Raw genomic sequence first — 12,449 nt, 5'->3', positions numbered from 1 at the left:
CAATTTAACTTTGAGTGATTTATGGTCATCATTAGGAATGTTATTCATAAACTACAAAGTAATGCTCTCCCAGTTGATTGCATTAAATGTAAACTTGGAGAGTTTTATCCTATCCACGTACTTCAGGCTGTTCTGCCTGGAAGTCTTTATTTGTGTTTCTTTTGTCAGTTTACTAAATTGTTATTGTTCTCTATATATCTTTTGAAGTTCTTAATCTCCCAGTCTAAATTTGATTATTCCTGAAGTACAGCAAACTGAATCTCAATTATTAAATAGAATTATATCCAAAGATTAAACAGAGCTAGATTTTTTTCACAAACGAAGTGACTGGACTGTAATGGCAATAATTTTAGTTGGATAAAAATTAGTTTGCTTTCTGATTATTTTTTTTTAACTGAGTCCCTGTGAGTGCCAGGTGAGTAAAATGTTACTCTGAAAAAATTTTCATGGTGCTCTATTAACTAATCAAGTGTTTTCCTCTTTTATGTCATTTGCTTTCCAAAACCATGCTCAGAAGAAGAATAAAGTATTAGGTTTTGGGGACTTTGTTCTACATGTTTATCTAATAAAGTTAATACAATGTTTAAGCTTTTTGTTAATTAAGAAATACTAACTTAATTTCTAGAAAAGAGTCTCATCGTGGAAGGCAAGAGGGAAAAGAAAAAAGTAGAGAGGTTGACAATGCAAGTCTCTTCCTTACAGAGAGAGCCATTTACAATTGCACAAGGTAAGTTTATTCTAGCTTTCTTTCATTTTGTGGTGAAAGTGCCTAAATTTGTGAAAATGATGGTTTGTAGCTTAGTATCAGCAAGGTAGTGTTTTATACTTTTGGTATAATTTTATTTAATTTGCTCTGTAAGAGCAGAGTTACATGTAAATTATGCTGTGAAAATAATTCGCATTAAATTAACTTTGTAAATGTATTAGTAAGCCATGGGTATTTAATTGTGATTTTTTTTTTCCCCAGGAAAGGGGCAGAAACTTTGTGAAATTGAGAGGATACATTTTTTTCTAAGTAAGAAGAAAACTGATGAACTTAGAAATCTACATAAACTGCTTTACAACAGGCCAGGCACTGTAAGACCTTTTTACACTTTAAACCTACTTGTATATTACTTCACAATGGAATCAGTTTCTGTAAATGTTAGTGATCCACTAGTTCAATTTCCACACTTTATGACTGAGCAGACTGAGATATATACTTATTAAATGATTTATCACAGGAAACACCGCTGGATATTAGCAATTGGATTGTAATATCCAGGGCTCTGTCTTCTTTTTTCTTTTTCTTTTTCTTTTTTTTTTCTTTCTTTTAAGACATGGTCTCACTTTGTCACCCAGGCTGAAGTACAGTGTGCAATACATGGCTCACTGCAGCCTCAACCTCCTGGGCTCAAGTGTTCCTCCCGCTTAAGCCTCCCAAGTAGCTGGGACCACAGGTGCATGCCACCATACCGTGTCTGGCTAATTGTTTTACTTTTTGTAGAGGCAGGGTTTTGCCATGTGCCCAGGCTGGTCTTGAACTCCTGAGCTCAAGCAGTCCTCCCACCTTGGCCTCCCAAAGTGTTGGGATTACAGGTGTGAGCCAGTATGCCCAGCTCTAGGGCTCTTTCTCCTGTAGTAGTTTTTATTCCAAACTGAAATTTCAAATTACGAAATCCAAATTGTAATGGTTTTAGTGACCTTTAAATGTATTGAAAGAAATTCATGTTTTTGGATTTTCTCGACATTCAGAATAAGTGAATGTCGGTATGATTTGTATCTCGTACAAATCATATGTATGATTTGTATCTCGTACAAATCATATGTATGATTTGTATCTCGTACAAATCATATGTATGATTTGTATGAGATCATACATATGATCTCATTTGTATCTCATACAAATGAGAGACAAAATCATTTGTATCTCATAACAAATCTCATACAAAGTGAATTTGGTGTAATTGTATCTCATTTTTAGCAAATACCTGATAAATTGGATGATAGTTCTTTGCTAAAGGATTGTTATTATACTGTACATATGACTTAGTATATTATATAATCGAGGGAACTGCTTTAGGTTGTACGTGGGCAAAGTAAAGTTGGGTGTTAGAATGTCTGAAGTAGAATAGAATGTCTGATGCATGACATAATTTATTTTCAGTGAGTCTGTTAATCTCATTTAATCCTTAAACCAATTTAATTTACACAAGTCCCATAACTAGTGAACGGTATTAGCTTTTTGTGGTACTCGCTATTCTTTACTTTGAAAGAATAAAGTCCTTCTTGATTTGGAAGAGAAGAATTACTAGTAACTTTATTACTTATGAAAAGGATATATTTTTAAATAGTAACTTTCCACATCCCCTGGTACTGTCAGGTAACTTTAGGTTGTGGTAAAAACTCCCCAGTGAAAATTTGTTCAAATTATTCTTTTCAGAGACTTAAGTTTGTAGGATTTTTATAATGTTAATATGTTAATGACAAATACATTTTTCAGTTTTGAATAAGAAATGTTGAATATTGAACCCATATTGAATTGGTTGACTGTTCAGCCAGTATTGTAACTTACAGACAGGTATGAAAATAAAGATGTTGACTTTGAATTGGCTTTGAATTTATTCTTGTGTACATTACTGGGTAATAAATACCATTAATAATAAGGAACATTTTCAGGTGTCCTCATTAAAGAAGAATGTGGGTCAGTTCAGTGGCTTTCCATTTGAAAAAGGAAGTGTCCAATATAAAAAGAAGGAAGAAATGTTGAAAAAGTAAGTTATTTTTATAAATACTGTATTTTGATCAATATGCTTTAAGTTTATTTTTTAATGTTAAATCACATTCGGGCCAGGCACAGTGGCTCACACCTGTAATCCCAGCACTTTGGGAGGCTGAGGCGGGCGTATCACCTGAGGTCAGGAGTTTGAGACCAGCCTGACCAACATGGAGAAACCCCGTCTCCACTAAAGATACAAAATTAGCCGGCCGTGGTGGCGCATGCCTGTAATCCCAGCTACTTGGGAGGCTGAGGCAGGAGAATCGCTTGAACCTGGGAGGCGGAGGTTGCGGTGAGCCAAGATTGGGCCATTGCACTCCAGCCTGGGCAACAAGAGCGAAACTGTCTCAAAAAAAAAAAAGAAAAAAGATTCATAGAAGCATTGGCCACTTTTTTAAATGTATGTAACTGAGCCAATTTGGTTGGCTTTCCCTTTATATTGTGGAGAACATTTGTAAGCTTTCCTATATTAACACCTTGGTTTCTTCCATTTTCTGTTTCAGATTTAGAAATGCCATGTTAAAGAGCATCTGTGAGGTTCTTGATTTGGAGAGATCAGGTGTAAATAGTGAACTAGTGAAGAGGATCTTGAATTTCTTAATGCATCCAAAGCCTTCTGGCAAAGTGAGGATCAATTTTTATTTTTTTCATAAATCAGTTATTCATAGCCTCTTTATATGAAACAAAAATTGATTAATAACAGCATTGCCGTCAGTATTCGTTCATATCTACATTCAAAGAATATACCTTCTGTTGACGTATCTGCAATAATTTCCTGATAGAAATAATATAGATGCCATAGGGATATGTTGCTTCGGAAAATCAGATACAAGGGATATAATTTTAAGAATAGTGAATTAATGTCAGAAGGGACAGAAAGTACTAGTAGTCAGGGTTAGGTATCTAGAAGACACTGGAAGAATAGGAAGAGGTTGGGCTGAGGATGAGGTGCAAGGCTGGAGGGAAGGGGTGCAACCTGTAATCAAGTGAAGACAAAATAGGGAGTATATTAGAACTGGATGTTTTCCTAGATCCTGGAATAAAGTATTAAAAAGTGACATTTAAAAGCTAACTCTTACAAGTTTCCTATATTGGGTTTCCAGAATCCGCAGCAGAGCCCAGGAGCCGGACAGGGAAGTAAAATGGCCTTACAGTTTTCTCACTCTTCCTAAAAGCTAGTAGGTTTGCCCTAATTATTTAATGGTAACGAATGACATAGGTGACTTAAAATGTCTGTTGAAGTGTTACATGACCTTGCCTTTTTAGTGTGGTTTAGGTCTGTCAGCAAATGTTTTTATATTCTTCCCCATCTTGACAGGAAAGGAAGTGTGAGAGACCTAGCAGGCCTAGGAGTTCAGGGGAATGCCATCTCTGATGGGAGATGGCATTAATCAAAACCAGAAAATAGCTCTAGGACTTCGTTTTGGCCCGCCCTTGGTCCTTATTACCATTAGCTGCACGAGGACAGATAAACAGCAGTTAAAGTGTAAACTTTTGTTATACAACTACAAACGCAAGGGGTATGATGATTTTTGGTGTTTTAAATTGGCTTATTTAAAGACAAAATACTTCTTATTTTCTAACTTTTACTATAGCTATACTTGTACTTTTTAAGGATTTAGTGTGAGACAAGGTGATCACTATTTCCTCAGAAGCAATTTACTAGGTTGTTATGACAGATATTTTTATATTTATCTTTTTGTCAGTGGTTTTCCAATTTATTGGTTTCAGGGTACTGTTGCCCTCTTAAAAAACTAGTGAGGACCCCAAGAGCTTTTTTTAATATGAGTTATTTTGATCTTCACTGTATTTGACATTAGAACTGAAAAATTTTTATTTTAAAATGTTAAAAATAATATTTTCTAGGAAAAGTAACTTTTCAAAAGAATGAAAGAGTGGCATTTTATGTTTTTGTACATCTGTTTAATGTCTGGCTTAAGAGAAAACAGCTTGATTACCATTTGCTTCTGCATTCAGTCTTTTTGTGTTGTTGTTGTTGTTACTGTTGTTTTGAGACAGATTCTCACTCTGTTGCCCAGGCTAGAGTGCAGTGGCACAATCTCTGCTCACTGCAACCACTGTCTCCCAGGTTCAAGCGATTCTTCTGCCTCAGTCTCTACAGTAGCTGGGATTATAGGCGTGTGCCACCATACCTAGCTAATTTTTGTCTTTTTAATAGAGACGGGGTTTTGCCATGTTGGCCAGGCTGGTCTCGAACTCCTGACCTCAGGTGATCTGACCGCCTCGGCCTCCCAGAGTGCTGGGATTACAGGCGTGAGCTACCGTGCCTGGCCGCATTCAGTCTTTTGCAATGTATTGTTTTGTTTAAAATCTATGAAGGGCCTGATGCAGTAGCTTATGCCTGTAATCCCTGCCCTTTGGGAGGCCGAGGCAGGTGGATCACTTGAGCTCAGGAGTTCAAGACCAGCCTGGGTGACAGAGTGAGACTGTCTCAAGAAGAAATTAGCCAGGCGCTGAGGCACGCTCCTGTAATCCCAGCCACTTGGGAGGCTGAGGTGGAAGCCTGAACTCAGGAGGTCAGTGCTGCACTGAGCTATATTCATGCCACTGCATTCCATCCTAGGTGACAGAATGAGATCCTGTCTCAAAATAATAAGTATATGAAGAAAACCAAGCCTCACATAAAAAGAATATTTTTAAAGTCTTTTTAGATAATTGCGTATATTCTCTTTTTGATACCATACAATACCAAAACTCTACATAAGTTGTAGTTTCCTAAAGATTAGTTGTAATGTTTAATGTAGGTCTGAAACCAGGTTAATTAACTTGGGTCTTGTATGTATAGTTTTGTAACATGCATTTACCGCTTGTAAATATTGGTTCCCTGAATTATGTCTTCCAAATGTTGACGTTTTATTGAACACTGTCATTAAATCATGCTCATTAATATAAATACCATCTCATCAGAAAAATTACTTAGGCCTTGGTGAACTATCAAGTTCACAGTAGTAGATGTGAATTTTCTAGAATTCTAGTTCCCACTTGAAATCATAACGTTTATCATTGGCGATAAATGCTGTCAGTTTTCCTTGAAGTGACAAGCTCACCTTGTTCATGTTTGAAAACATCTCTATCAAATACCTAAGTCTGAGTTAGCCATATTTGTTCTTTTAAAAAGTGGTGTTCTCTGGGAGGTGAAGCTTGCAGTAAGCCGAGATCGTGCTGCTGCACTCCAGCCTGGGCAACAGAGCGAGACTGTCTCAAAAAAAAAAAAAAAATGTGGGGTTCTGTGAAAAAGGAGCTTGGAGCGTGTTTAGCTCACAACTCAGATACACAAATGCTTTTCCTTCAGAAAACCATTGAACTTCACTTGTAGCCGTATTTATGTATATCTTCCATTTTGTCACAGATATTAGAAAGACATGTACTTGAGAGTTAACACAGTATTGTTTTATCAAGGACATTATTAAGTGAAACCATTTGCCTTTTTTGTTTGTTTCTGCTGGTGTGTGGTTGTGAGGAATACAATGACTAATATATGTTGCTTCCTTGATTAGTACTAAGGTGCCATCAGTTTTACCCACCTTTGCTTTCCTTTGCTTTTGCAATTAGTACAAATGTCAACACAGTGAAAAGAGCAGATAAATAGTGTTGCTATTATTATGAAAATAGTTTCTACCTCGGAGACTCCGAAAAAGGTCTCAGGAAGCCCCAAAGTCCTTGAACCACACTGTGAGAATCTGTTTTTTCTTGTCATATAGAATCTTAACTCTTATGTCAGTTTTTCATATGTGATTCTGTGATGATTACTCCTTAATCTGATAGTATCGAGCTCAGGCTATTTTCTTCTTCTTTTTTTTTTTTTTTTTTTTTTTGGAGACAGCGTTTTACTCTGTTGCCTAGACTGGAGTGTTGTGGTACGATCATGGCTCAATGCAACCTTGACCTCCTGGGCTCAGGTGATCCTCTCACCTCAGCCACCCGAGTAACTGGGACTATAGGTGTATGCTACCATGTGTGGCTAAATTTTACATTTTCTTAGAGACAGGGGCTCACTATATTGTCCAAGATGGTCACAAACTCCTGAGCTCATGTGATCCTCTCACCTTGGCCTCCCAAAGTGTTGGGATTACAGGCATGAGCCACCATGTCTGGCCTAGAGCTATTTTCTATGCTACAAGAAGTTTCCTTTTTCTCCTCTTTAACAATTTCTCAATTGTTTAATGAACACAACATTAATCATTGATTGCTTTCCTATCCTTCTATTGTACTTTACCTTATTTTATTTGTTAATCAGATTTTGTTTCCAAAAAGAGATAATGCTATTGACACTGGATTTTGATTAATAGATTTAACTATTTTTGGAGTAGTATAGGAAAACTCTAAGGCATTTGTATATTACTACTTTTTGGATTTTGGTTTTAAAACTCCTCGTTTACTTTTGGGAATTGCATTTTTTTTTTTATTGGCTGCTTGAATAACTTAACATCTTTTCACTTTCCTGAATAGATTTATCCAGAACCTGTTTCAGTCCTCATACTAATAATTCGATATACAGATTACATCCTTGCTACCTGTGTCTGGTTTCTGAGCTGAGATTGTGAGGGATATTATGTTTTTCTAATACATTTGAGACCTGGAGATCATGTAACAAGTAGTAAGAGCTTGGACAGTGAGAGTTACCTTTTCTCCAAACGGTGCTATCAAAGAATTTATCCACATGGATTAAGGTTCTGATAATAGTTGTTAATGGTAGTATCTCACATAGCAAGGATATGTGTATGCATTCACGATTTCTTATAGAGAATCTTCTCTGAGAAATGTCTTTGATCCACCAACTTCAAGTTCCTGGAGTGACCTAATTTTGCTGTTTCCTAGTGTGCCTTTAGAAGGGTACGTTGTTGGAGCAATCTAGGTTATCCTGTGGTTTCTTCGCAGAGAGCTCAAGAGTACCATATTATACAAAGCAGCCACTTTTTCTTAATTTTTGTGTAGGTGACAGTGACCCCTAGACTGGAGGTTCCTGGGAGGTAAAGGACCTGTCGTTCTAGTCTCTGCAAGAAAAATATTGCCTAAAGTTATCACAAACATTTACACAATTGGATACCTTAAGGTTATGTTATGGAATTTTACCTTAATGTTTCTGCTTATTGCAGAAAATAAAGTAACAAAGATAGAAATAAAAGAATATAAAAGATGCTCAATCCCAGAAATAAATATTAATTCTGTAATGTGCATTTTAACATTCTTGATGTTAGGTAATTTTATGGTTTTTAATTTTAGAATTTAGCAAAACTTCCTTGAGAAAGCACTTAAAAATTAAATTTATTGTTTACTATAATCAACTCATTTTCATCAGGTGATCTCTGTTTTTAATATACATGGTTTAATTGATTATCAGAATAATAGCATATTCTTAGTTTCATAATTAACATACTTATCATTTATTGTATACTTATAGGCATCAGTGAGAATATGAGCCTGACATTGTTGAAAGTAGAGGCCAGAAGTAATGAATATAAACCGTATAGTTCATTCATAAATTCAGGATGTATAATTGGTAATAAAGTTATGCATTTTTTTTATGGGCCAGGCGTGGTGGCTCACGCCTGTATCCCAGGACTTTGGGAGGCCAGGGTGGGTGGATCACTTGAGGTCAGGAGTTTGAGACCAGCCTGGCCAACATGGTGAAACACTGTCTCTACTAAAAATACAAAAATTAGCTGGGCGTGATGGTGCACACTTGTAATCCCAGCTACTGCACAACAGAATGAGACTCTGTCTCAAAAAAAAAAAAAAAAAAAGGTTTTTCTCCCATTCCTTCGATTGGAGTGTTGGGCCTTCTAACGCAAGGAGCTTCTTTGGCAGTGACAGTTTTTTGGTTTTTGTTTTTTGTGTTGTTTTGAGACGGAGTCTCACACTGTTGCCCAGGCTGGACTGCAGTGGCGCGATCTTGGCTCACTGCAAACTCTGCCTCCCGGGTTCACGCCTTTCTCCTGCCTTAGCCTCCCGAGTAGCTGGGGCTACAGGTGCCCACCACCACGCCCGGCTAATTTTTTGTATTTTTAGTAGAGACGGGGTTTCACCGTGTTAGCCAGGATGGTCTCGATCTCCTGACCTCGTGATCTGCCCACCTCGGTGTCCCAAAGTGCTGGGTTGGCAGTGACGGTTTTAATGCTTGTAGGGATGAAATAAATTACAAATCTAACTTAAAATATTATCATGACAAAGTATTAACAGCCGTTGGAGCTTAACATAATGTGTCTTGAGCTTCTAGTCCCATGTCAACCTAGAATACATATTTCTCTACAATTGAGAAGGGTCTTGCTAGGTGTTTAGAACACAAATGGTATTAGTAACACAGTTTTAGGTTAACCTGACACGGTTAAAGATTATTCTCTGTAAAGCTGCTGGGCTTGTAAATACAATTTCTTGAGAGAGGAATAAGAAATTGAGTTAAGTTTTCAAGAAGAGAATTGATTGAAATATTATACCTCATTGGTGTTATCTTTATAAATTTTTATGCAGCCATTGCCGAAATCTAAAAAAACTTGTAGCAAAGGCAGTAAAAAGGAACGGAACAGTTCTGGAATGGCAAGGAAGGCTAAGCGAACCAAATGTCCTGAAATTCTGTCAGATGAATCTAGTAGTGATGAAGATGAAAAGAAAAACAAGGAAGAGTCTTCAGATGATGAAGATAAAGAAAGTGAAGAGGAGGTAAAATATTTTACTATATTTTTAAATCATTTCTTTCCATGGGGAGAGTTAAATATTTCTGCTATAAGGTACAGCCAGAAAACACTTCCTTATTGGTTGTTTTTAATTCTGAAGATGTAGAAATAATTAAGTATGAACCCATTTCTTTTCCTTAAAGAGCTTTTAGTTTCATTACCATGTCAGAGTATGAGTCAGAAAAGAGTGAGGTTGGTGTGGACTGGATTTGAAGTGGGCCTTGCGCTGGACGTTGAAGACTAGAGTAGATAAATGGGAAGGGAAGCGGAAGTGGTGCATATCCTGAATAGGACCACATAGGAGCAGATTCTTCGAGGATTTTTTTCGTAATATATTGATACTTTATAATTGACTTGGATCATTTTATTTTACGGAAAAAGCAAGGGACTTAAGGGCCTTTTTTCCCCCCTCAACCTTTAGGGGACTATGTAGTGAGTATAAACAGCATTTGAAGTTTATATAATGAGTGGATAAATTTTGTATTACCTGTCATTTTCTTTTATTTGGGAGTATTTGTAAAAGTTGAGACTCTTAGTTTCCAAAGTGAAACTTCATGAAGAAGAGAACTGCTGAAGCAGTTAAATAAGAGGGTTAACCTCTTCAGTCAGGTAGATCATGGAGAGTTGGTACAGGAGATGGGTTTCTATTATTGTTAATGATGTTTTGGTAGACTGTATTTTAACTTTGATGTTTTCGTTCAAAGGTTGGAACTTGCTCTATAGATTGGGTAATCAACCTTGCCTTATTTAGGGACTTGGATAATGTCAACTTGACATTTTGGACCAGATGATTCTTAATTGTGGGTGATATTCCCAAGCCCCCCTTGTGACAACCAAAAATGTTCTTCAGACATTGTCAAATGTCCCTGGGGCGAGACAAGGAGGGAATCATCTCCACTGAATTAGAAGGAATAAAGATATAGTAAACTCTGGTATTATATCATATGTGTGTGTGTTTAGTATGTATGTATGTCTTGAGTTATTTACAATTCATGCTTGTTTTAGCGTCAAATTTTATAAAGACTTCTATAAAGCTAAGTATGAAATGCTTCATCATTTAAGAAAGAGGGTTACGAATCTAGTAGGTGCTTCATAAATATCTTAATATATATTTGGCACAAAGGAAAATAAGTAATCTGAGCATTAAGGTCTTTATGGATTGGATATCCGGGAGGAAAACATGTTTGTTTGTATGTATATATATAACAGTGGAAATTTTTAAACTGATAGTATCTTCATTCAGGAAATATTTGGTGTCTACTGTGTGCCATTCAGATTCCTAAACTCTCTTTATGGGCAGAGTTAAAGCACGAAACATTGTCATAGAATATAAATGTCTAATTTTTTCATAGAGACGTTAGCATGGGCTCTGGAAACTGAGTTCAAATCTGACCTCTATATTGGATTATTACTGTATTAGTATAAGCAAGTTATTTAAACTATACATCAGTTTCCCATCTGTAAAATGGGGAGTGATAATAGTATTAGCCTCATAGGGTCATATTAAAGGATTTTATTTAAAATACTTAGAGCGGTGCCTGGTGCATATAGTATGTAAGTATTAGTTGCTATTATTATTAGAATTAAAATGATGTTTTATGACAAGTAAAACTTCTAAATTGAATCTTCTTGTCATTACTAGGTGCAGGTTAAAAAGTGAGGGCAGGCCGGGCGTGGTGACCCATGGCTGTAATCCCAGCACTTTGGGAGGCCAAGGTGGGTGGATCACCTGAGGTCAGGAGTTCGAGACCAGCCTCACCAACATGGTGAAACCCTGCCTCTACTAAAAATACAAAATTAGCTGGGCGTGGTGGTGCATGCCGATAATCCCAGCTACTCGGGAAGGCTGAGGCAGGAGAATTGCTTGAACCCGGGAGGCAGAGGTTGCAGTGAGCTGAGATTGCACCATTGTTCTCCAGCCTGAGCAACGAGCGAAACTCCGTCTCAAAAAAAAAAAAAAAAAAAAAAGAGAGCATTTTATACTCACTTTTAAAATTTGCTTTCTAAATTGTTGTCCCATAGTTCTGTAGAGGTAGTTGAACTTGGTGTATGCAGATGATATCTGATTTATACCCATATTGGTTCCAGGATAATAATCACAAGTGGAACCATCTCACTATAAATCAAACCTTTACCTTCTGTAGTGCCCTAATCTAGGGTCTGTGACTAGAAACCCAGGTCAATTGATGAAAATCCATGGGAGAAGAAAATGTAAAAATGCTTTCAGACATTAGGTATATGAAATCACACAATATAAAAGCTATATCATATTTTATTAGAGGGATTTTTTTTGCTGCCTTTGCTAGTACTTGACAGATTTTATAAAATGTAAAATAAAATTTGGACTGAGAAATTGTTTCCCCCCCTTTTTTTTTCCCTGATAAATGTCTCTCCAACAAGCATTGTTGCTTTAAATTTAGCACTGTCTTCAGCTTTTTATTGCTGATTCAGTTTCTGTGAAAGGCCTTTGAAAGGTAAGTTCTGGCAGGAGGAACAGTGTATCTGTGGCAACTTTGTTTTTCCTTATTCCATTTTATGAAGACTCAGTTCTAAATGTCAGCCATGTTAGGAACTTCATAAATGGAGCTATTTTTGGTCATTACTATGGAAGGACCTCTTTTCTAAGAAGCCATAAAGAAAAGTTGCAAGTTAGTCACGAAAGTTTTGGATTGCCTGTAGATTTCTTTATGATAGGAAATTAGTGAGTTAATATTCTGTTTATTTTCTGACACAGATTTTTCTTTGATAAATAAAAGACTTATTCATTAAGATCAGCTTCTTGTTCTGTTTTTCTTGGAGTAAATAACTGTGAATTTGGGTAGATTGATTTTACTTTGTTCAGTTTCCTCTGTAAAATGAGGATTTTGAACTGTATAGTCAAATACACTGTATTCATTGTTGAAGTAAGAAATCTTATGCAAGCCGAGTAAGTTTATAGTTCTCCTTTGGCTAATTATGTGAGGTTAAATTGTATTTATTTTCCTCCTAGTTTCATGTTT

At 36.5% G+C, this 12,449-nt stretch overlaps 1 protein-coding gene across 2 annotated transcripts in view; it reads left to right on the top strand.

Moving 5' to 3' along the window:
* Nucleotides 1-12,449, top strand: part of DEK (DEK proto-oncogene) — a 40,661-nt gene that overhangs the window by 5,779 nt on the left and 22,433 nt on the right. For both annotated transcript variants that reach the window (XM_003311032.6, XM_009450571.5), the window contains exons 3-7: nt 626-727; nt 968-1,077; nt 2,659-2,753; nt 3,262-3,382; nt 9,248-9,436. In XM_003311032.6, coding sequence (XP_003311080.1) covers nt 626-727; nt 968-1,077; nt 2,659-2,753; nt 3,262-3,382; nt 9,248-9,436 — 617 coding nt within the window. The remainder of the gene's footprint in view (nt 1-625; nt 728-967; nt 1,078-2,658; nt 2,754-3,261; nt 3,383-9,247; nt 9,437-12,449) is intronic.

Source organism: Pan troglodytes, chromosome 5 (genome assembly GCF_028858775.2).
Source record: "Pan troglodytes isolate AG18354 chromosome 5, NHGRI_mPanTro3-v2.0_pri, whole genome shotgun sequence".
Lineage (NCBI taxonomy): Eukaryota > Metazoa > Chordata > Mammalia > Primates > Hominidae > Pan > Pan troglodytes.
The sequence above is the reverse complement of the archived record's forward strand: the minus strand, read 5'-3'. Positions and strand labels throughout refer to the sequence as shown.